Raw genomic sequence first — 25,952 nt, forward strand, 5'->3', positions numbered from 1 at the left:
CGGAGCATTACACCATTCTTGATTGCCCATTCCCAAATGAGCATGGCCTCCCTGCAGAGAATCATGGATGCTGTGCCCCCTTGTTGGTTCAGGTAATACATGGCAGTTGTGTTGTCCGTCTGCACCAACACCTGACGGTCCTGCAAAAGCGCTGTAAAGGACACAAGTGCAAAACAAGTAGCTCTTAGTTCAAGCACATTAATATGTAGGTTCTTTTCCCTTTCTGACCACACATTTTGTACACACACAGCACCACAATAGGCCCCCCATCCTTGCAGGGATGCATCAGTAGTCACTGAAACCTCAGGATGGTGACAGCCAAACAGGGTCCCCTTAAACAAATTTTCATCTGACAGCCACCAGTCAAGTGAGGCTAAAATGACTCTGGGTATGGAGAATTTAAGAGATGGAGGGTGCTGCAGAGCATTGTACCTCCGCACAAACCAATTTTGAAGTGGACGCATACGCAGTCTCGCAAAGGGTACCAGTGATGTAGCAGCTGCCATGTGTTCCAGTAGGCACTGTATCATGCGCACAGCTTGGAAGCGATTTCTCTTAAACAAGGGCACTAGGCCCTTTAGGGATCGTGCCCGTTCTGGGGGCAGCAGTGCTTTAGCCTCCACAGAGTCCAACACCGCCCCAATATAAGGCACAGTGCGGTTTGGTGTCAGCTTAGATTTTTCAAAATTTAAAAGGAGACCTAAGCGTTTGCAAGTGTCTAGTACTAACTCCACATCTTGCAATAACCTAGCCTCTGAACTCGCTGTTATTAACCAATCATCGAGGTAGGGATAGATGGTACAGCCCTTCTCTTGAAGAAAAGACACCACAGGAGCCACACACTTGGTAAATACTCGTGGGGCTGTGGATAGGCCAAAGGGAAGAACCTTGTAATGGAATACCCTTTGTTTATAAACGAAGCCCAGAAATTTCCTGTGTTCCCTCAAGATCCCAACACGGAAATAGGCGTCCTTTAAGTCAAGGACAGTGAACCAATCTCCTTTTTTTTAATAAGGAAACTACAGCAGACAGCGTGACCATTTTAAACTTTGTCACTCTCAGAAAAGCATTCAGCCCTCGTAGATCTAAAATGGGGCATAAGCCTCCATCCTTCTTGGGGACCAGGAAGAAACGGGGGGGGGAGACTTTCTCAGACTCCTCATATGTCACCTCTTCCACAACACCCTTAGCCAAGAGGGATTTGATTTCGTCCTCCAGCTCAACCAAGGTATTATTCACAGCCCTTAATGGTGAAGTACACATTGGCAGTTCAGTGAATTCTAGCCCATATCCCTTATCAACAATCGTTAAGACCCATGAGTCAGATGTTATTGACTCCCATTCAAATAGGAAAGGCTTCAGCCTGTCCGAAAAGTTCAGGGCTGCAGTAGGGCCAGACTGTCAGAACTGCCTCCCCGCTCCCTACAGATCTTTCTGTTGGGCAGGAGGTTGAGACGAGCGGGACTTGAAGGGCCTATGCCTCTTGCTCTGCTGCTGCGTAGGGGTGTACTGGCGTTGAGAAGGAGGGTATTGATGGTAGTGTGGACGTGATTGGTATCTCCCATGGTACTGATACGGGTTGTATCTGGACGAGTACCGTGGTTTGAACGCAGACCTGTCTGCTGGGGTCACTCTCAACGAACGAGCCATCTGCCTGTCCTCTTTCTTCTTCTTTAGCGCCTCGTCTGTAGTGCTGGAGAAGAGGGAATCACCCTCAAACGGCAGATGCTCGATCTTGGCCTTTACCTCCTGCGAGAGAGCCGTCGACCGCAGCCACGAATGCCGTCTTAGGAGTACCGCTGAAGCCATACTTCGGGCAGCAGTGTCGGCAGCATGGCTCCCCGCATTCATCTGCTGCTTTGATAATCAAACAGCCTCCGTTTGCAGCAATGACACCACTGCCTTTTTATCTGCGGGCAGGTCAGTGACATAAGACGCCAGCTTCTCCCACAGGTAGAGCTGATAGCCAGCCATGATAGTTTGGTAGTTGGCTATCCTGAGGGCCAGTGCAGAGACAGAGTACTGGCGTCTACCCAGGGCGTCCATCTTCTTTCCCTCTTTATCAGGTGGAACAGAGGAAGAGCCTGACTTCCTTTGCTGGACCTCCTCGGCTATCAGGGATGATGGTGGAGGATGTTTGATGAGAGACTGCCACGTGCCTTGTTTGATCTTATACATCTGCTCGATGCGCTTTGAAGTGGCTGGCAGATCCGAAGGCACCTTCCAGACCTTCTCCACAATCTCCTCCAAGCCTTCCAGCATAGGGAAACCCACTGTAGCTGGGTTGTCACCGTAAATGCAACATAGGAGCTTATCCTTCGTCTTAGGTACCGCCGATGACACATCGATCTCCAATGCCTTGGCCATACGGGCCATCTGGTCAGCATAGATACGGAGATCTTCAAAGGGTGAGCTCGTAGATGGGCCGACGTTGTCATCTGGAGATGGTTCAGACAATGACTCAGAGCGATACTCACAGTAAGCACCCTCATCTTCCTCCTCGGAAGCCGAGGCCGAAACATCTTCAGCTGGAAACGGTGGAGGTAGCCACTCACGCTGTCTCGACGTCGATGGCCTTGGATCCGACGAGCCGAACCCAGCCGGCGCCCCCTCCCACTGGCAACGGTAAGCAGCCGGGATGGAAGAGGCCTGTCGGTGCCGTGAAGCCAGTGAACGCTCGGAACCAACGCTGCCCTCGGATAGATGGTATTGGCTCCGAGAGGATAAGGCCGGGGAAGTGGGTGATGGCTCCCTGACTGCATGTCGGATCTGACGGCGCACGGTCGGGCTCGGTTCCGGCGACAAGGAACAATGCATGCTAGACAACACCACGAATGCTCCCGGATCCGGTACCTCATCCTCAGGAACGGGACGGTCAGGTGAATCCAGGTGATGCGAGGGCGTACGCGGGGACACCAAGACCACCTCCTCAGTCGATCGGTGTCGAGGAGACCGGGAATGCCGATGCTTGGTTTTCTTTACCTTCTTCGACGTCGGTTCGGAGGCAGCCCTCGGATCCGATGCCCTCTTGGCAGATGACTTACGCACAGCCTCCGGTCTTGGAATCGCTGTAGGCTCTGCAACCGATGCTGGAGCCGACACAATAGGATCCGAGCCTCTCGGTTCCGATCTCGACGCCGACTTCACCGGTTCCGATCTTGTCGACGCCGAATCTCGCGGCGACTTCGGAGACTTCGCCGTCGAGCTCGCCCTCGAAGCTGCCTTACTCACCAGTCGAGATGCCGACACCGACTTGGCAGATGCCACAGAACCCGCTCTAGAGCGCCCTCCGGCAGGAGTGGAGACGTGGCTAGCCTTTGGGGAGGATAACAGAGTTTTTCCCGCCACCGAAGGGGGTCTGGGAGTTTCTTCTCCATCCAGCACCTTCTGCCACAGCGAAGCCTTCAAACGTGCAGACCTCTCCTGCCTGGCCTTATGCGTAAACTTCTGGCAGATCTTACACGCCGGGACGATATGCCCTTCCCCAAGGCAGAAGAGACAAAGATCATGCCCATCGGTTTGGGCCATCTTTGTCTTGCACTGAACGCAGTGCTTAAACAAGGCCTTAGAAGCCATTCCGAGGGTCAAGCAGTACGCGTCGTCAAAAATACAGTCTGAATCAATACACACCAAGAGTAAGTCAGTCCAAATCCACAAGAAGAAGAATGGTCGAGTCCAGAATCCGAGTCAATACCGAAAAATCAATCCAACAAGCAATAAGAAGCATGGAGCTACGAGCAGACGTTCACTTCAAGCGGTGGCAAGAAGAGAACTGAGGGAAGGGGCCATTGGTCGCTGGTAGAGCATGTGACCGTTTGGGCCCCTTCGGAGCTGAAATAAGCGGTAAAGAATCTTCTGGCGGCTGGCCTGCGCCTGCGCAGTCCCATGTGTGGAGGCACAGAAGAACGAAGATGAAAACAGGGTTAACATACCTGTAACTTATGTTCATCGAGTTCTTCTGTGCTGACACACATGGGGACTGCGCAGGCGCAGGCCAGCCGCCGGAGAATTTTCTAGAGCTTCCATGGCTCCGAAGGGGCCGTTTGTCGCGCGCCTCAGCGACCGTTTTCCCGCCCAAACGGTCACGTGATCCTCCAGCGACCAACGGCCCCTTCCCTCAGTTCTCCCTTGCCGCCGCTTGACCAACACACGTCAGCCATAACACCTTAAAAACACCAATATCCGTTACAGCCATCACAGTATTGTGCATTGGAGTTCACAGCGGGGTAGGAGGGAGGGTTGTGTGTCAGCACAGAAGAACTCGATGAACATAAGTTACAGGTATGTTAACCCTGTTTTCATCTTCGTTCTTCTGTGCCTCCACACATGGGAGTGTACCAAGCTTCACACAATAAGGAAGGCGGGGGTGAAGTCCAACACAATTTTATTAAGCAAACAAGATCAACAATAAATAGATATGCATATATACATCTATGTAAAAATACTGTGTAAGGACACATAAATACTCAATATTTACATATATACACACCCCCAGGTACATATATACACACTTTCACTCAAGGGTACCCAACAGGTACGTCAAGAAAGTCATACCAAAACTCCCTCAGGAAAAGAGGGAGTGTAAGACAGCCTTGGCCACAGATACATCCTGCTCCGCATTGACATCAACGGCGTAATGCCTGACAAAGGTGTCTGCAGAGGACCATGTGGCTGCTTTACAAATGTTAACCAGGGGCACCCCCCTGAGGAGTGCCGAAGAGGATGCTTGGGACCGCGTGGAGTGGGCTCTGACATGAAGCGGGCAAGCCACCCCTGCTAGGGAATAGGCCTTGCTAATGGCCGTCACAATCCACCTAGACAGGGTCTGTGAGGAAGCCCTGTTACCCTTGTCCTTGGCCCCAAAACATACAAACAGGTGAGGACTGGAGCGGAATCCCTTCGTCCTATCCAGGTAATAGGCTAGGGCCCTCTTCAAGTCTAGGGTATGGAGGGCCTTTTCCCCCTTAGAGGAGGGTTGAGGAAAGAATGCAGGCAGTGAGATATCCTGCGAGAGGTGGAAGGCGGACACCACCTTGGGCAGGAACTCAAGGCAGGGACGCAGGACCACCTTGTTGGGATGAAACACAAGAAAGGGAGGGTCAGACCGCAGTGCAGACAGTTCACTGACCCTTCTGGCCGACGTGACGGCCACCAAGAATGCTACCTTGTAGGATAGCATATCCAAGGGGCATGTAGCCATAGGTTCAAATGGAGGCAACATGAGATGTGAGAGCACCAAGGACAGTGACCACCGAGGCACTGGCGCAGACACAGGTGGGTAAAGATTGTACATGCCCTTAAGGAACTGGCGGGATTGTGGGTGAGAAAACACCGTAGCACCCTCAGTTCGGGTGTGAGCAGCTGATATCGCTGCCAGGTGGACCTTGAGGGAGGAAACCTTCAAGCCCATACCACGCAAGTGGCACAAATACTCGAATACAACCCCCAAGGGACTGCTGTCAGGCACCACCCCTCTGGCAAGTGCCCAGAGCTCAAACCTGCGCCACTTGGCCGCATAAGCGCGCCTAGTGGATGGCCGACGAGCATTCAGGAGGACCCTCTGTACCTCGTCAGTAAAGCCTATCGGGGAGGAACGATCCGCCAAGCCATTAGGTGCAGCTGCTTGGGATCGTGGTGGACTAGGCTCCCGTTTAGGAGAAGGTCTTGCCGAGGAGGCAGACTCACATACGTCCGTTTGGACATCCGCAGGAGCTTCGGGAACCAAACCTGCCGTGGCCAGAAGGGGGCCACTAGGATGCAGTCCGTCCCGTCCTCCTCTATCTTGCACAGGACCCTGGGAATCAAGGGGAACGGAGGAAACATGTAGTGCAAGCCCTGCGTCCACGTAAACTGGAAGGCATCCCCAATAGAGAGGGGGTCGCTCCCTGCCCTGGAACAGAACGTGTGGGCCTTGGTGGTCGCCGCAGTGGCGAACACATCTATCACTGGATGACCCCACATCTGGAAGATCGGCCCAACGTACTCTACGTTCAGTTCCCACTCGTGTTCCAGTAAAGGGACCCTGCTGAGGGCATCTGCCCGGGCATTGTCTGACCCAGCCACGTGTATAGCACGGAGCGACACGCCGTTCTTGATAGCCCACTGCCAAGTGAGTGTGGCTTCCCGGCACAGGGCCATGGACACTGTGCCCCCCTGCTGATTCACGTAGTACATGGCAGTCGTGTTGTCCGTCTGCACCAAGACATGACGATTTCTCAGCAGTGCTGTAAGAGACACAAGTGCGAAACGAATGGCCCTTAGTTCAAGCACATTGATATGGAGGGTCTTTTCCCTGTCAGACCAGACATCTTGCACCGACACATCACCACAGTAAGCACCCCATCCCATCAGAGAGGCATCAGTGGTAACCGTGATGTCATGGTGTTGATACCCAAAAGGGGTCCCTCTAAACAAGTTGTCATCAGACAGCCACCAGTCCAAGGAGGAGAGGATGACCCTCGGGATAGAGAATTTGAGGGACGGAGGGTGCAGTAGAGCATCGTACCTCCGCACAAACCAGTTCTGGAGAGGGCGCATACGCAGCCTAGCGAAAGGCACCACAGAGGTGGCCGCTGCCATATGCCCTAGTAAGCACTGGATAGCGCGCACAGACTGGAACCGGTTCCTTTTAAACATGGACACTAGACCCCTTAGGGACCGAGCCCTCTCCAAGGGGAGCAGGGCCTTACCCTCCACAGAGTCCAAAAGTGCACCAATGTAGGACACCTTGCAGTTGGGCACCAGTTTGGATTTCTCCAAGTTCACCAGGAGCCCCAGGCGTTGGCACGTGCTAAGTACCAAGCCAATGTCCTGCACCAGCCTAGACTCTGAGTCAGCCACGATGAGCCAGTCATCGAGGTACGGAAAGATAGTACAACCTTCTTCCCGTAGGAAGGAAACCACAGGGGCCACACATTTAGTGAACACTCGTGGGGCAGTGGACAGGCCAAAGGGGAGCACCTTATACCGGAAAACCCTTTGCCGGTAAACAAAGCTCAGGTACTTCCTGTGCTCCTTCCGTATGCCCACGTGAAAGTATGCGTCTTTTAAGTCAAGAACCGCAAACCAATCCCCCTGTTTCAGCAAGGCGATCACAGCCGCCAACGTTACCATTTTGAATTTGGTCACCTTGAGGAAGGCATTAAGGCCCCTCAGATCTAAGATGGGACGTAAGCCCCCATCCTTCTTAGGGACCAGGAAGAACCTAGAGAAGAAACCCTTTACAGAGTCGTCATAGGGCAATTCTTCCACAGCACCCTTGGCCAAGAGCGACACGATCTCCGCATCCAGCTCGGCCATAGTGTTATTGACAGCTGTCAGGGGTGAACTGCATCTAGGCAGCTCAACAAACTCCAGCCCGTATCCCAGTTCAACAATAGTTAAGACCCATGAGTCAGATGTTATTGACTCCCACTCAGAGAGGAGTGGACTAAGTCTGTCCGAAAAGTTCAGGGATACGGCTGGCGTGACCTGTCAGTACTGCCTCCCGGCGCCCTGCTGTTCTTTCTGCAGGGCCGGTTGCTGTGCCTGACGAGGTTTGAAGGGCCGACGCCTCCTCTGCTGTTGCGCGGGAGGGTAGGGCCGCTGCTGGTAGGCAGGATACTGATGATAGCCCGGCCGCTGCTGTTGGTATCTGCCCTGGTAGTGGTAAGGGCCGGACCGGGGAGCGTACCGTGACCTGGAGGAGGGCTTGTCCGCTGGAGCCAGACCCAAGGACCGCGCCGTCTGCCTGTCCTCTTTTTTCTTTTTCAGGGTCTCGTCGGTCGATTTGGAGAACAGCGAGTCCCCTTCAAAGGGCATGCTCTCCACCCTGGAACGCACCTCCTGGGACAGGGCCGTAGACCGCAACCAGGAGTGGCGCCTGAGGACCACCGCCGACGCCATCCCCCTAGCCGCAGTGTCAGCAGCGTGGCTCCCAGCATTCATTTGCTGTTTAGACAGCCGGACAGCCTCTGTTTGCAGAAGGGACACCACAGCCTTCTGCTCAGGGGGGAGGTCCCGGGTATAGGATGCCAACTTCTCCCAGAGGTACAGCTGGTACCCTGCCATGATGGTCTGGTAGTTGGCAATCCTCAGACCCAGCGAAGCGACGATGTACTGGCGCCTGCCCATGGCATCAAGCTTCTTGCCCTCCTTATCGGCAGGCACCGAGGAGTGACCCGATCGTCGGGGGTTGAACTCCTCTGTGACCAAGGAGGAAGGTGGAGGGTGTTTCACCAACGCCGGCCAGGTGCCCTGCTTGATCTTGTAAAGCTGCTCGATGCGCTTGGACGTTGGAGGTTGATCACAGGGCACCTGCCACACCTTCTCCACAATCTCCTCAATACCCTCGAGCATGGGGAAGCCTACGTACGCCGGATTATCTCCATAGATACGTTTGAGGAGCTTGTCCTTGGTCTGGGGAAGTGCCGAAGAGATGTCCATCTCGAGAGCCTTGGCCATCCTTGCCATCTGATCGGCGTAGATGCGGAGGTCCTCGAATGGCGAGTCCGCAGATGGCACTAGCTCCTCAGCCGGCGATGGTTCGGACCAGGACTCCGACTGGTAGCCGCCAAAGCTCTCGACATCCTCCTCATCGGAACCGAGCTGGGATTCCGGAACCTGGAGCGGAGGGGGAGCCCATGCCGACCTCGACGTCGAAGGCCTCGGTTCCGACACGGAGAAGCCCGCAGGTGCCCCCTCCCATTGGCAACGGTATGGCGAGGGGAGGTAGGAAGCTTGCCGATGCCGGGACGCAGTGGACCGGACTGATCGGACACTGTCCCCGGAACCATGCCGCTCACGACCGACCAGAGGTGGAGACGGACGGACAGGCGACGGACGGCTCCGACGAGGAGATGGGCTCGGTTCCAGCCTCGGCGACCGAAGGGCAAGCGATGGTCGGCTCCGACGGTGCGGGCTCGGCTCCGGCCCCGACGAGAATTCCGCGGGCACCGTCTCGAAGGCCATCGGATCCGGCACCTGCACGGAGATGTCCTCTGGCTCCGGGGAGCCCAGATGAGGGGAAGGCGTGTGAGGAAGCACGATGACCTCCTCCTGAGGAGCGGGACGCGGCGACCGATGGTGCTTGGTCTTTTTCTTCTTCTTCGGTGGTTCCGAAGAAGAACTCGGAACCGACGCGCTCCTCGCCTTCGAAGGGGACCTCGGCTTCGACCTCTTAGGCTTCGTCGGAACCGATCCGGCCGTCGGTTCCGACCGGGGACTCGGTACCAGGATCCTCGGTTCCGAAGCTGGTCTCGGATCCGACCTGGTAGATGAAGCGCTACGGGGCGGCCGCACCGGTCCCTGCGCTGGAGAGGCCGCTCTCGACGCCGAGGTACTCGGGGGACGCGGTTTCGATCCCGACCTCGCGGAGGCCACTGAGCCAGCTCTGGAATGCCGTTCGGCAGAGGGGCTTGGGCCGGCCTTGGAGGAGGGCAACGGAGCGCCTCCGGACATGACCTTCTGCCACAGGGAGGAATTCAATCGGGCCTTGCGCTCCTGCCGGGCCTTGCTGGTGAAGCCCTGGCAAATTTTACAGGCCGTCACATTATGGGTCTCTCCCAAACAGAACAGGCACAGTTCATGGCCATCGGTTTTGGCCATTTTCGTGTGGCATTGGAGGCAATGCTTGAAGAGAGCCTTTGAGGCCATCTTCAGGGGCACGCGAAAGGAAGGTCAAAAACAGTCCGAGTCAAATTACCGAGTCCACAACAATGTCCAAAACGAGATCCGAAGAATAGTCGAGGTCACGAAGTCCGAAGTCAAAAGCCAAGCAATCAGTCAGAATAAAGCACGAAGCACAAAAAAGCACAGAGCAACGAAGCTCACGTTCTCTCCAAGCGGCGGCAAGAAGAGAACTGAGGGAAGGGGCCGTTGGTCGCTGGAGGATCACGTGACCGTTTGGGCGGGAAAACGGTCGCTGAGGCGCGCGACAAACGGCCCCTTCGGAGCCATGGAAGCTCTAGAAAATTCTCCGGCGGCTGGCCTGCGCCTGCGCAGTCCCCATGTGTGGAGGCACAGAAGAACGAAGATGAACTTTAGTTTTGCCCAGGAAGGCTTTATCAAACCATCTTAGCTTATTGTCTCACCCTGGAGACAGCTTTCCAGCTTTTTGTCTCACCCTGGAGACAGCCTTCTAGTTCCTTGTCTCACCCCAGAGACAACCATTAAGTTATTGTTTTGAGGGGCAGAAGATATAATCTTGCGCCAGGGTACGTTCCATAGTATAACTGGATTGCCCCTCCGCCATAGTTGTGTGCATACCCTTGGATCCAGCATCCACCTTCAGACTTCCATCTGAGTTCTTCCACATTGACATGCTGGTCGCTCAATGCTCTCTCTCTCCAGAACAACTTTTTCTGGATGGTAACTATTACTCAATCCCTCAACTTTATCCAATTTTCCTCACTGCTTTCTAGTTAGTTCTGTGTGTGCTGTGCATTTTTGTGTGCAATTGTCCTTTATTATTTTCAATAAAAAAAACCCTTTTGATTGAACATCTGCTTCGTTATTAAAAGATTTCTCTAGAAGAGACAATCCTCATATACATACGTGGAGATCTCAAAAAGTTACCTGCCTCTTGCTGCCTCTCTTTGCATGCTAATTCCCTCAACTCACAAGGAGACCTTCCTATTTGGGTAACAGATTAATGGTGGAGCCATGTGGGAAACACCCTGCACCCCTAAAGTATTATGAGTCGACGCATGAACTTCAGAGTGCAGATGTAAGGAAAACTCCCTTAGAGAAATTCTCAGGAATGTGGGGTGCTGTGTGTTTTTTGTGTGAAATTGACAGTTATTATTTTCAATAAAAACCCACATCATCTGCCTTTCTCACTTAGATCCAAGGCGGATTATGTACTGCAAGTGAATACAACTGAATCAATAGCTGGGATGTTCCCAGAGCGAAAATACAGTATGATCAACAGTTAGGACACTCAATGAAAACAAATACAATAGGGTATGGTAGCCACAAATTTGAAAACTAGCTTAAACACACAGATGAAATCTTTCTGAATTAAAACATAAGTAATTTATCCCCCTCCCCATTAACTGCTTTTTAAATTAATTCTCTAAGCATAAGATGACTGTGTGCTGAAAAAAAATCAACATCTAGGAATGCTTAAAACAAACTGTTTATTTAAATCAAACTGTTATTTCTAACAGTTACATAAGTTACACAGGGTGGGTAAATGGAAATCAAACCCTTAAGCAGGCAAAACAGTATCACACAATAGGTACCAAGGAAGAGGGGAGAAAATCTCAAAACATTCAAATAAGGCCATAATTACTTAATAAAAACAACAATAAAACTCCCCGAACACCCTCATTTCTTTTTCTTTCAGTGGGTCCAGTACTGCTAGAATTATATGTACCTTGCAATGTACAGATTTTACCCAGGTATTGGAGACATGATAACTAGGGTGCAATCCATCAAGTTTTTCTCCTGCTTGGATTCTATGGATATCATAGGGAATTGCAGAACTCGATGGATCATGCCCTCTTTCCCCCATTTTTAAAATCATCAGCAGTGTAGTAAGGCTCATTAGTACATACAGCTGCCCTTGAAACTTCAATCTTAATCACCTTCATAACTTAAAATTCACAAAGTGCACAGTTAAAGATATGCCAAAAAATTTAATCTGCTATTCTACCAACAGCTGCCCATGCTTAATACTTAGTGGTCTACTGGAACAAATTATGCTCTTTCAATGAGCTATATCACTGTAAAACATTTAGTTTCAAAGATGTGCTAATGTTCTGTGAACTGAAAAGTAGAAAAACATGGTTTATATAAAGAAAATACAAAAACACTAGAAATGACCAAACATTTTCAAAGAACAAGCACCACAATGGACATCAGCATTCAGTTTTATAGTATATATCCATTCTACTCCAACCAATCAACTTCATCAAATTCTGAGTCATCTTCAGAATCACTATATTCCACAGCAATACGACGAGACAATATAGTGGCAACATCATTCTCAACGCGCTCATGTTTAGCTTCTTGTTCACGTTGCTCTTCAACTTTTCGTAACTGAATACCTAAAGGAAAAACATAAGGAAAAATAGTGGTAGTGTACTCACCTTATGTATCTCACTTGTCAACAAAAGATTATTTGGTTTATTTTAGATCAGTGTTAGAGAATATTTTAGGGTTAAACTAAATGTGATGGTGTGCCCCAGTCCAGCTTGTAGACACCACTGCCATTTTAAAGCCTAATGAGATGAGGCACAGTGGGATGAGGCCTCCTCCTGCCAATATGCTATTTCTGCACATGAAAAAGCACACAGGTAGAGGACATGTGCTGCAGGCCCAGTCAGGTCCTCACAGCATTTTAAAATGGCTCATTAGTTTTTAAAATGGCAATGGTGTCCATTGCTTGGACCCAGGGACACCATCACATCTAAACAGGCTTGTACATTGCTCCATAAATCACAATTACTACTATGAATGTTTATAGTTACGTAACTTACGTTGGTATAAGTGACTGTCCACTCTAAGCTAGTTTTATATGTGGTATGCACATATAGGAATGGGAACCATGTCATAAGGCTGAATTCAAATCCACCTTTAACAAGTGGATCAATTTTTGCGGAAACCCTTACAGCATTCCATGCTGTTCCTTAGAGCACCCTTCCACCCAATCGTTCACAAACTACATTTTGGGGAGCAAAGTGAACTGCAGCAAAAAGGACAAAAGGAAAATCTACCCACAAGCAGAATCCTTTTGATATCCAACATATTGAAGATGTATTTTTTGATAGTTATGGAGCTGAAGTCTGAAAATAATGGGTTCAATACATAAATTTACCCAGCTCATAACATTCAACTGTACTTTGAAGTGAGCTCCCTTGTCCCAGATAATGATCTTCTCATAAATTAAATAAATAATATTGCAGATTTTAAAAAAACAATATTACTTTTAAACTGTGTTCCTGTGAATGCTAACACAACACACAAGAATAAAATATATAAATTATTTTCCTGCCAAAAATAGATGCAGTATTTTATAAATATTTATTTGTTACTATCATGAAAGAATATTAATGTGATTTTAATATACATATAAAAATTAATTCAAACATTAAGAGAAAGAAGGTGGGTGCATGAGTTGAGTTTAAATGTGTTCGTTATAAAGGTGTTAGCAAACTTAGGACTGTTGATACAAAGCAAGGTTCCCCCCAAGTATTTGCAGCTGCTGTTTGCAATTGGCAAACTATTGGTGATTTGAGACGAGGGGAGTTTCAACCATTACTAATTTTTAAATTTTTTTCAGTGGAATGGATGTATGTGGATTGGTTTTGTTAAAGGAATAAAAATTGCAGTATTAAAAAGTATGTTAAATTATTCAATTTTTCCTCATTGAAAGTTTTTTTTACTTTAAAGCGTGATATTTTTCAACATAAGCAGGTCAGCAAATAGCCACTAATACTTCTGCTTATTTAAATATCTATTCAAAGTCTTTATTGTTACTAGAGGTTTTCTTTATATGAAAGATTAATAATGATAGTTCCAGTATGCATTAGCTGCATTACTGATGATTTTAAATCCAGATTTGCATGTGGGAAGGAAGTTAAGTGCAGCAGCTCAGTTTTGGCAAAACAGGGTAAGAAGCTTTTTGGATCATTTTAGAGTAATTCAAATATAAAGAGCATTTCAACAACTCTTTCTGTATATATACACCAATCTTTACTTGAAATTTACTGGGCACTGTTATTAAAAACTGTAGTGTTTCACAGCATTTGAGCTTACATTTGAGCAAGCAAGCTCAAATGCTGGGATTTATGGTGTATTTATAAAGTGGAGTCCAAAACTATCATCCTTTCTAGTTTCCCTTTTTGCTGGGTTCCTGCTTTGAGATGCAGCCTTTCCCGTAGCGCCTCCTCACAGTCATAGTTACAATTATTTCCAGTTGGTAATGTCAAAAGTTTAACATAGTAAAAGTCATATTAGCTTGTACAACCTATGTTCAAAAGGTGGCCAAGCACAATCTTCAACTCACTGATTAGTTAGACAATTTGCACATGAGTAAGGGGAAAGCCTGGCGTGCAACAGTCTCATATATGATAGATGCATCATGAACTTCAATAGTGGCATTGAGATTTTTAGACTCTGGGGCTCAATTTAAATTGGAAATTTAGGAATATGTATAAGGGATACTTATATAATCTCAATGACACCTAACTATATGCCAAATTGTTCTGTCACATGGAAAATTCTCTAGCTAATATTTTCATAGAATTATTTAAATTCTGAGCTCTACCAGAGGACAAGAAACTGAGCTGAAAAAGGATCTATTTGGCAGTCTGCCTATCTTACAGAATACAACGCAGCAAAATGACTGAAATACCCTTGCTAGAAATAATTAAAAATATTACACCTGTCAAAAGAATGTTTGTATTACATGAATAATACCGGTATAGTCAATGCACAGATAACTGGTACCTTTTCGTATTGCTTCCAGGAGGACACTTCTGGCATCACTGATGACAGGTAGTGTTGATGGGTGACGTTTGGGTTCAGAAGCAGGAGTGACTTGAGATGGTGGGGATGGAGGCATTATTGGAACATGAGGGCCAGGGACAATGGTTGTGGGAGGGTGAGAGACAGCTGTGACTGGTGATGAGGGTCGAATGCCAGGAGGTGGCAGCGGAGGTGGGGGCGGTGGTGGAGGAAGTCCTTGCATTTCACCTTGTGGAACTAGAATGGTTTCACACACTTGGGCAGCTCTAGTGACTGGAGGAGAAGGTTGTGCTAAAGGAGGTGCAATTGGAGGAGGAGCAGGGTGAAGAACTCCAGGAGCAATCTGGAGAGGAGCTGGAGGTGGTGGTACAGCTGGAGCTTGCAAGGCAGCTGTTGGAGGAGGTGGAGGTGGTGGCACTGGCGGGGGAGGAGTGGAAGTCATTGCAGATCTTAATGAAGACGTAGACAAGGCAGATGGAAGGGGGGGAGGTGGCGGTGGTGGTGTAGGACTCACAAACACTGGTGTTCTGCCAGTAGCAGGTGACTGAGGGCGATTTTCAACCAAACCTGTGGTGGAGCTAAAATAACAACCAGAAAAGTGAAGATAAGCAAATATTAATGTATAGATAATATTCATTCACATTTTCAATATCAATACTAGAGCTCTTTATAGACCGTTAGTGCAAAAATAGTAATGCTTCAGCCATTCTCCTGCAAGCTCTCACGTTTCTAAACAAGCTGACAACTGTATTGTTCTCATATAAACTTTCACCTTTTATAATTACACTGGAACAAGTTCTGTCACAATGGCCAAGCCTACGTAGAGAGCTAAAAAGGAGCAACTCTTAGGGCAAAACCATGCTGACAGTACTTTGAAAATACAGAAAAAGTAGACCTTTAGAAATGGGATATAAATTATCTCTAAATGTGCTAAATAGATGGTGTTGGCAACTACATGTTGGAATTTGCATCTTGTCCAACAAATGTTCTAGTATTTATTGAAGTCCAGGGTCATTAAGATGCTAATACAAATAATTCTGTAGGCCCAAGCAAAGAATTTGAACAATCAATTCTTCTATAACAAAAAATGTTTTTGAAATATATAAAAATCCTTGGAAGTCTGAAGTCACTAAAATAATACATTAAAATCTTTGGCAAATATTTATTTTGTGCTTTCCTGATTCTGTTACATTTCTTAACATTCTAAAACAAGGACCCATTATGGGAATTTCTTTGCTTTCTGAGTACACATTTACAGCAAAAATCTTCTGCACTGCTAATTTACCTGACACATGGTGGAATGGGTTTCACATCTCCGCCTCCATGCATCGGTGGGGGTGGAGGTGGCTCATGCGGTCTCACTAATACGCGTTCCTCTGCCCTGTTCAGTAGTTCTGTCATCTGGCTGTATGGCAATGCAGAAAGGGTATAAGGTCCATCCATATGTTCCACATATGCCTGAGGTCTGAATAAAAACAAATCTCATGTAAAGGTCTTAATTAATTATATTTCTCTCTCTCTCTCTCTGCTTTCAGTCCCACTTAAACATCTCAAAGAAATTAGCTAAATCATTTTTTTGCTTCAATATGTTCAGAGCAAGAAAAATAGTTGGAGTATGAAATGGTCAGTAGTATTTGGCATATCAGCCTTTGCCAAACACTGCACCTAACTGATCATTTTGCAGAATGAAGAAAGCATCTTGTTGATGTTTATCCATTTTTTTGCTTATATGCTGCTTTGTAAAACACTGTACACAGTCATGGAGCTACAGAAATAATAGCAATAAGTAAATTGTGATAGGTTCAGTGTTTTTAATCCCAAATGCAAAGTAATGATGATTCTGTGGCTTTGAAACAGCAATGGCAAAAAAATGACGAAGGCATAGATATTAAAGGAAGCAAGAAGCAGCTGATCAACAAAAGAGGAATTACTGAGGTAGCAGGAAGTGTGGCAAGGTCTAGTGGGCCTATCTCAGGCATAGGTAGGTAAGGAGCAACCTGCTTGGACCTAGGCAGGGATGGGTAACAGCCAGGGTTTGGTGAAAGTGGAACTTAAAAAGCTATAGACTGAATCAGGGAAGATGTATGAAGAAAAGTTAGCAGATTATAAAAAGATGCACAATTGGGTTTGGCAGGTGGTAATGCTCTTTTAATATTATGCCTGAGGTATAAAAAAATTCAAAAATGGCTTGAATTGGTTTTTAAATCATAGGAAAAACTTTAAATACTCTTCAAGACTCATTTTTATGATTCTACAATTGTGATAACATAAAAAGGACCTTTAGGTTATGCCACATTTGTACAATGACCAGATATGAAAAAATATGAGGCTAAAAACTCAAAAAGAAAACCTTGTCTCGAAATGTGAGGCTGGGCCATTAGCAACTTCAATGTGCTTGTGTAAGAGACTGGCATCATCTTCGGCAAGTTCTGGACCCTGGGCTAGCTTCTGCCACTCCCTTCGCCTGTCATGGGGAGCCCGTGGCACTTTTTCTGGTTCATGAGGACGATCTAAATTCTTCTGCTATAAAAGAACATAAAGAGAAACTGACAAATGAAACAATTATTTTCAGTTAACTACAATCATATCTGCCATACAACAAGACAAAAATCCTAATTATAGCACAAGCATAATTTAAACTAGAGCACAGTACTTATCAATACTATTTTGTAACAGACTCACACAGGTTTAGAGTGTTCTGTAATCACAATGTTAACTGACCATAATGAAGAAACGGCCTTCTAACAGAGGCCATAAGGAGCAGAGACATGCTTCCATCCATATGAGGCCACGTTTAACCCCTTCCATCTCTTGCTAGGTAAGATGCCATATGGGGGGGGAGGGGCCTAGGAAGGACCTCTGTCTGAAACTCTGGAACACAGCTGCCTGCCAAGGGTTGACAGCAGTAGGCTAATAATAAGGCAGTTTCTTCTAAGAAGCATTTTCTTGTTAAAAATGTACAGGTGCATGATAGAAAATATGTTAAAATATCTATCCATATTAAGTGTTCAAACTCTGTGAATAAAAGAACATTCTTTAAGGCATAAATAACTCACAAGCAAGGAATGTAATACCTTCTGCTTTCTTTTTTCCTTTCTTTTGTCTTCTGTATCTTGCAACATCTTTTCTTTCCAAAGATCAAAGAAATATGAAGGATTGGTGTAAAACTTTAAACCCTCTTTTCCATCGTCTCTAAGATGAAAAAATATTAAATAGGCAACTAAATACAGACATGGTGACTAAATAGACATGGTTTTATTGGAAAGCATATAACAGCAAACAGACCGCACGACTTGCATCTCCAAATTAAGGAAGGAAATTTCTCTTACAGTAAAGACTGTATTAGACCTGAGGCTGCTACAGTGATAACAATCATTCATTATATGTATAAAGGACATTTAATATTCTATACAGGGATCATATTTTAATTTCTAAGAAAATAAGTGACGATGTATTGTTGAAAAATGAGTGACAATCCAAAATAAACCACCTTTTTCAGGAAAACAAGTAAAAACTAGAAGTTAATGATGAAGTTATGACAAGATATATTGCAATGTGCAAAAGCTGGAAGAAAGGTTTAAGCCACTGCCTACATTCTTTGTATTTGTTTTCCTATGGGTTTATGAATCCATTCAGAATACCACTGCACATGACGCCCACTGCATTCCCAGCTTTTCTTATTAGATATCTTTGAAGAGGAGCTTGAATGATGGAGAAACAGGAATTAGTGTTTAATATCTAAAGAGATTCAGGCTCAGTCCTGTTTTGTTTCAGGCCATCTATCAAGAAGAGATAAATTATTGTATTGTCGAAGGCTTTCACGGCTGGAGAACGATGGTTGTTGTGGGTTTTCCGGGCTGTATTGCCGTGGTCTTGGCATTGTAGTTCCTGACGTTTCGCCAGCAGCTGTGGCTGGCATCTTCAGAGGTGTAGCACCAAAAGACAGAGATCTCTCAGTGTCACAGCCATCAGATAAATTATTGTTCAGCAGTGAGGAAAATGCACTCTGCATATTCTCAAAGACACTTGTGTACAATTATCCTAGGACTCAGACTTGAGCTGCATCCTAGCATAAATGAAAATGTTGTTTGGACTCAGTTTTTATTTCTGGGGCTAAAGGAACAAGGTTAAAGATCTACTAATTCTGCAATATTAGTCCAATTGCACAGTTAATTGCATCTTTATTGTATGATGGCATTGCATTTTATTCTATAATCTGCCTTGAGTCTCAGCAAGAAAGGTGGAGATAGACAGATAGAGAGGAAGATAAATAATACTCAAAGATTCATTATATGTTGAGTACGTTTTGCAAAAACGTATTTTTTTCTTCACACTTACCTATAAGGTGTAAGTATGTTAAGTGGAGGAGGCTGTTCACATGTATCATAAGTCTCTTGCAATGGAATTGGAAGAGTCTTACGGTCAAAGAGCTGCTGATCTTGAATTGTAGAACTTCTGAAAGCTTTTCTCATTGTTATATCCTGTAATGAAACTGAAAGGAACATTAACATTTAGATGACCAGTGTTCTACGGATGATGTTGGGGGAAAAAATCTTTGTAAGATTATTATTCCATAGGGAAAAAAATTGTCCACAGAAATGGTTCAGAACTGGCTAAGACCAAGACTGAAAGAGATCATGGGGTTATAGTGGATAGCTCAATGAAAACGTTGTCCGAGGTTGCAGCAGTCATGATCAAGGCAAACTCCCTACTGGGAGTTATTAGGAGAGGAATTGATAACAAAATGGCAAATATTGTATAGATAATAACATTCGATTTATATATCGCCCTTCAGGATGACTTAACAGCTACTCAGAGAGGTTTACAAAGTGTGTTATTATTATCCCTACAACAAAACACCCCGTGAGGTTGGTGGGGCCAAGAGAGCTCCTAGAAGCTGCGACTGACCCAAGGTCACCCAGCTGGCTTCAAGTGGAGGAGTGGGGAATCAAACCCGGTTCTCCAGATTAGAGTCCCATGCTCTTAACCACTATACCAAACTGGCTCTCCAAAGTGTGGCCTCATTTGGAATACTGTGTATGGTTCTGGCCGCTGTATCTCTAAAATGATATTTCAAAGTTGGAGAAGAAGCTGGCAATCAAGATGATTAGGAAATTAGAACACTTTTCCTATGAGGAAAGACTGGAGAATCTGGGACTTTTCTATTTAGATAAAGGAAGGCTATGGGGAACATGAAAGAGATTTATAAAACTATACAAGGGATAGAAAAGGTGAATTTTTCTCCCTCTCATAATTCTAGAACTTGAGGGCACCCAATGAAGTTGATGAGCAAGAAGACAACAGGAAATACTTCTTTATTCAACAAGTAATTAAATTGTGGAATTCATTGCCTGTGGAGGTAGTAATGGCCAAAAGCATAGATGGCTTTAAAAGAGGGTTAAACAGATTCATGGAGGATAGGTTCATCAATGGTTACTAGCTTGTGATACCCAGAGATAGGAGGCAACATTATGAAAAGGCTCTGGCATCTGTGCCATGTTGTTTTTTGGCCCTCTGGGACAATTGGTTGGCTGTTAAATGAAATGGGATGCTGGACTACATGGACTACTGGTCTGATCCAGTATGGCTCTTATGTTCTTACCAGTAACAGAGCTTGTTGTGGGAAAAAATACAACGGGCTCTAGAAAAGGGAGGGCGGGCAAGCGGGCATTGCCTCCTCCTCCGTGACTGATCCCGGGCGGGTGAAGGGGTGGGAGGGCATTACCTCATGCTCTGCTCCTAATCCTGGCCAGTGAAGGGGGGTGGGCGTTGCCTCTTGCTCCGCGCCAGATTCCAGTAGGGTGACAGGAGGGTGGGCATTGACTCCTGCTCCACACCTGATCCCAGCAGGGTGAAGGCAGGAGGTGGGTATTTCCCTCTGCTCCGCTGCTGATCCCAGCTGGGTGAAGGCAGAGGTGGGCATTTCCCTCTGCTCCGTGCCTAATCCCAGCTGAGTGAAGGCGGGGGCAGACAGCTCCATTTGCTCAGAGCCTGATCACAGTTAGGTGAAGGTGGTGGGCAGGCATTGCCACCTGCTCTGCTCCTGATCCTGGCTGAGGGAAAGGGGGGAGTGGGCATTTCCTTCTGCATCATGCCTGATCCAAGGCATGTGAATGCAGGGGCGGGCATGGCCCCCTGCTCTGCTCCTGATCCCAAAAACAAATAGTGGAAACCCACAACTGGGAGTGGATACTCAGACACAATTCTCAAAGTTATTTTTTATAATTAAATAAGTGTAAAGTGCACGTGCTAAGTTCATATAAATATATTTACAATAAATATCTAAAAGTCATACAAAATATCCACAATCCAGTAAATACAATAATACGGCCAACTAAATCCAAAATTGAAACTAACATCCAACAGAGAGTTTACAGTTGATTTTTTTTTCTCTCTCTATATGTGCAACAGCAAAAGTAGATCCCAAAGGGAACAAAAGCTTCTACAGGTAAGTGTCCAGAATGGTCATTAATCTTACATATTCATATTAATTATTTTTGTCTTTTTTCTTTCTCTTTTTGCTGCAGGTGGAGCTGGAACCAGAGGAAACAAGTTCCACAATCCCAACAAGGGCCAGCTAAAAAGTGTCTTGTTTCATTGGACCAACATCAGGGGATATTAATCCCCTGCATTTGAAATACAAATGATCATAATAAATATCTTTGTTTTTATATTAACACCTGAAAATCTCTCTGTTGTTACTTCAATTATTACTCATCCACTGGCACACATGGAGTCTCTTGTGTGTCAGCATTCAGCACACCCTATGCTCTGGCCGTGTGCAAATTAACTATATTGTTACTTCACTTAAATACCTGACAGTTTAGACCATGATAGAGGATTTAAAGGTACATACATATAATATAGTTCACAAGTAAGAACTGAGATTCAACTCATTATTCAAACCATGTGGGTCCAGATTTTCTAAATTATGAATCCAGAATGCTTCCTTCTCTAATAAAATCCTATGGATTGTATCCGCTTTATCTTTGGCTGCAACAAACAAAACTCTGTATTTAAAGGCATTGCTCCTATGTTGATGTGTGATAAAATGTTGTACAAGGGGTGATTTTGGCACTCTATGCTTAATTCTAGATATGTGTTCTAAAATTCAGACCTTTCCAGGGCAGGTGGTATTGCCTACATAGATTTTCTGACACACACACAATGAAGTAAACCACTCCTGCTGGTTTGGCAGATAGAAAAATGTCTTAAATTGATAGTAACTTCTCCATTTTTAAGGGAGATCTTATTGCCTGCCAGGGCTAATGTACAAACCTTACAATGGCCACACACAAAGTGGCCAGTAACATTCTGGGGTGTTTCTGCGGGTATGAGCTGATCAGAATGAATAATCAAGTCTCTTATGCTCTTAGTCTTTCTAAATCCCACAGTTGGAGGGTTCTCACACTGGAATATCCTCTATAAGGTGCCAATGTTTGAGAATGATACGTTTAATTTCATTTGACAGTGGTGTAAAATCTATAGCCCACCTCAAACATTCCTTCTGATCTTTTATTTTAGATTTGAATAAATCAGTCCTGTGGACCCATTCTGCTCTTTTCACTGCCTCTGTTAATACTCTCACAGGGTAACGTCTCTCTTGAAAAGAATTACAAAGAATATTCCTCTCTTGTTGATAGTATTTGCTTTCAGAGGAATTTCTTTTCAATCTTAGTAATTGACCAAAGGGTATATTATCTTTTAAATGGCTCGGATGGAAAGAGCTGTATTCTAAATAAGAATTTCTATCGGTCTTCTTGAAAGGTCTAATTCTGATTGTGTCATCCTGGATGGTCCAGATTTAGTTTCTTCTTTGGGGGAATGGTACAATTCAGTAGACCCTCACATTAATTTTAATTGGCATGCCAGTTAGAAATTTTTAAATTTTCTAGATATTGTGATTTATAGAGACTCCAATGACACAATCAGAATTAGACCTTTTAAGAAGAAGATCGATAGAAACTCTTATTTAGAATACAGCTCTTTCCATCCGAGCCATTTAAAAGATAATATACCCTTTGGTCAATTACTAAGTTTGAAAAGAAATTCCTCTGAAAGCAAATACTACCAACAAGAGAGGAACATTCTTTGTAATTCTTTTCAAGAGAGAGGTTACCCTCTCTGATCGCAGCTAGGAGAAAGAGGGCTGGCACTGCCACCTGCTACGCTCCTGATCTCAACTGGTGAAGGGAGGGGGTGGGCACTGCCACCTGCTCCACTCCTGATCCCAGCTTGGGCTTCCTGCCACAGTGCGCTCTCTGGAGGGATGTGCTGCCTTGCCTGGTCTTCCCTCCACAGCAGCATCCTCTGGTGGCGCACCAGGGTATGAAGTGAGTTGTCTGGAATACGCTTAGCCTTTTATATAGTAGGATGGTTATCCCAACTTATTTAAAATAATAAATAAAATGTTAGAGTACATGAAAACTGGAAAATACTACGCAATTCACAATTTAAATTTCAATACATAAATTTCCAATAGTAGCAATGACTATTATTTCTAACAGAACTATTAACAAGAACAGGAAGCTTGGAGAAAGGGTAAGATAGTACTAACTGACTTCAGTTCCTGTTAAAGCAGGAACTATAGTATTTTTTATCTGGCATTAATTCAAGTTTGCAGAGTCACTTTGACTCTGCCTAGTAATTTTAAACAATATTTTGTTTTATGTTAGCACATAAGATCCTGCCCACAATTTTCTACAACAGAACAAAACAATTTTGTTGTGCAGAGAACTCAACTGTGGAATGTCTTCTGCTTACCAAAATTTATGAAAGCTGTTTTTCCCTATGAGGACCTCAGGACACTTACTATCAGAGATATTTTTACATGCCTAGCGCATTTACAGCCGTGACCTGGATAGCCCAGGTGAGCCTGTTCTCATCAGATCTCAGAAGCTAAGCAGGGTCAGCCTTGGTTAGTAATTGGATGGGAGACCTCCAGCAAAGGCCAGCATTGCAGAGGCAGGCAATAGCAAACCACCTCTGTTAGTCTCTTGCCATGAAAACCCTGCTAGGTGTTGTCACAAGTCAGTTATGACATGAGGACTCTCTCCACCTTCAGTGCATTTACAAGCTATTTTTGAATTGTTTTTACCATACTTAACATTAGTTTTTGAGATACCCTCCCTCCGAAAGCCTTCTTAATAGAGCAATCCTATGTAGAGTTACTCCAGTCTAAGCCCATGGCTTCGAGTGGAGTAATGGATTGCATTGTAAATGTTCAAAAACATCTTGAAGACTCTGTAATACTATTAGCTACAGGAATAATATAATGGAAAACAGCATTTGTCTGTTACGATGTAATACCACCTGTTTTAAAAAAGGTATGCTGGTTGCCAGTGCATTTTCAAGACCAATCAAAGTGCTTGTTATGACCTTTAAAATCCTTCATGGTCAGGGCCCACATCTCTAAAATATGTCCCTGCACTAACCATGGTCCTCAGGTTGCCACCAGAGACCCCTACATATTTCACATACACTTTATTACAGTCATATGTGAAATACCAATAGTTCCCGTAGCATATGTGAGACACATAGGGGTCTCAGAGTTGAATTAAAATTAATTTTCTCACTGCACCAACTGCATCTTGCTAATAAACAAACAAATGATGCTATAGCTTGAAAGCGCAGACATTTCTGTTGGTAGCCATAGTTTGTTATTTTAGATTAATGTCACATTATTGCATTCAGGTGGATAACAAAATGGCATACATAACCAAGAGTTTGAGGTTACTGCCTCAAATGTCTTTAGGCTCTGAAATTTACAGTAGTAGAGATTTTATTTCGTATGGTGTATAATCAACTCTGAATACCTGTTGTAACTGAAGCAACTAGTCTTTCTGAAGGCAGAGTGTCTTAAGGCCAAAATATTTATTTATTTATTTTATTACATTTGTATTCCACTCTCTCTAGGAACCACATTACATGGTACACAAGTCAGATGCCCAACCCAGCTCTCAGTCACACTTGCATGGGGGACTAACCTTTAAAATCCTCTCCATTGCTCCATGAAGCTCCAAACATTGCAATTGGGAATGATAGGCTTCAGGCTTCCCCCTTCTACACCATTTTCACCAATGGAAATGGACTTGGGGGAGCCTGTTTGCCCCTTTCTTGGGCATAAAGCACAAGTGGAAAGCATGAAGCCTCTCCTTCCCCCTCAGAGTAAAATAGAAGTTTTTAAAGAGAGTCAGGTGGGCCACCCATGACTAAACTCATGTCGTATGTAGCGTGTATTTTGGCCCTAAGATAGGTAGATCTGTGAGGGTCTGGTAGATGGATAGTGTTCCATGCAATCCATGGTTCGAATGTCCCTCAACCAATTCAAAGAGACAGACACAGAGTCCTGTGAAAGAAGCAAGTCTGCTATGTTTATTAAACGTGAAGGAGTGTCAGTTACACGGCGAGTAAAGAAATCACTTGTGCCCAACGTTCATCAAAGCTGCAATAGCTGTGCAAAACATTTTGCACCTTAGTGCAAAGCGGCACCTTAGTGTCGCTTCAGCAACCTTGTATCTTTACAGGCAGAGAATGTCCCTTCGAGTATGGTGGGAGGGGAGTGCTTTCCCCTCCTCAGGAATGTGATAGAGACTACATTGGGTGCCCCTTTCTCTATTACTTGGGGCTTCTTGCAGCCTTGAAGAGTTTTGTTAATCTAATTAGTTTGAAGCCGGCTCAGTTCTTGTGCTGAGTGGTTTATTGCCCACTCCTCATCCAGCACTTTCCTGTCTGCAAGTAGCCATTCAAATCCTCCCATTTGCAGCTGGCTTCTCGTGTCTATCTTTGGCTATTCTATGGACACATTTAGCATGAATAGTTCAGGAGATTTCCCTTATCAGCATATAAGCCTAGCATAGCGCATAGTGAATACAGGTGCATCTTTCTGGCAGTAAGCATGCTTGATAAGCATATCTAGTAGTCACTGAAAACAGCAGGTATTTTGCAACATTGGTATCAGCATTCCCAGGGCTTTGTTTTTCCAGTGTTAATTCTTTTGCATAATGTATTAGCATACTTCAATAGTACCTGAGGATCAAGCAAAATTGCATAGAAATACTAAAGGCACATAAAATGTTCTAGTTCATTAAATTCACTTCTATCAATAGTATGGCCTTGAGTAGACTAGATTTCATTTCATTCTTTCCAAATCAGAATTTTTGGAGTCTAAAACTTGAGCTAGAAATGACAATATATGCCTAGATTAATGAACAGGTGGACAAAACTTTATGTCCAATTAAAATTATATTATTGATTGTTTAATTTTCATATTAAACGTCTACTATATTAATGATGCAAAATATTCTAAAAGAGGTTTATCTTCAACATGACTGCATTTGTTAAACATGTCTGATGAACTTACTTGGCTTTTTTTACCATTTAGACCTTCCCACCCTCAGACTCTGTAACATTGATTAAAACATCACAAAGCTACTCCCTCAGGTTCGACAGCTCCCTTCAGCAAGAACTCAAATTTCAAAGGTGTGACAGCCCCACGAGTA

General features: G+C 45.2%; 1 protein-coding gene across 1 annotated transcript in view; it reads right to left on the reverse strand.

The window, feature by feature from the left end:
• Positions 1-11,273: 11,273 nt before the first annotated feature.
• WASF1 (WASP family member 1) overlaps positions 11,274-25,952 on the reverse strand; it is a 48,317-nt gene continuing 33,638 nt past the window's right edge. The window contains exons 3-8 of the mRNA XM_054986276.1: positions 18,790-18,943; positions 17,526-17,643; positions 16,802-16,974; positions 15,737-15,916; positions 14,434-15,029; positions 11,274-12,029 (exon numbers count right to left, since the gene is read on the reverse strand). Coding sequence (XP_054842251.1) covers positions 11,872-12,029; positions 14,434-15,029; positions 15,737-15,916; positions 16,802-16,974; positions 17,526-17,643; positions 18,790-18,943 — 1,379 coding nt within the window. The 3' untranslated portion in view covers positions 11,274-11,871. The remainder of the gene's footprint in view (positions 12,030-14,433; positions 15,030-15,736; positions 15,917-16,801; positions 16,975-17,525; positions 17,644-18,789; positions 18,944-25,952) is intronic.

The sequence above is a fragment of the Eublepharis macularius genome, chromosome 1, assembly GCF_028583425.1.
Source record: "Eublepharis macularius isolate TG4126 chromosome 1, MPM_Emac_v1.0, whole genome shotgun sequence".
Taxonomy (NCBI): domain Eukaryota; kingdom Metazoa; phylum Chordata; class Lepidosauria; order Squamata; family Eublepharidae; genus Eublepharis; species Eublepharis macularius.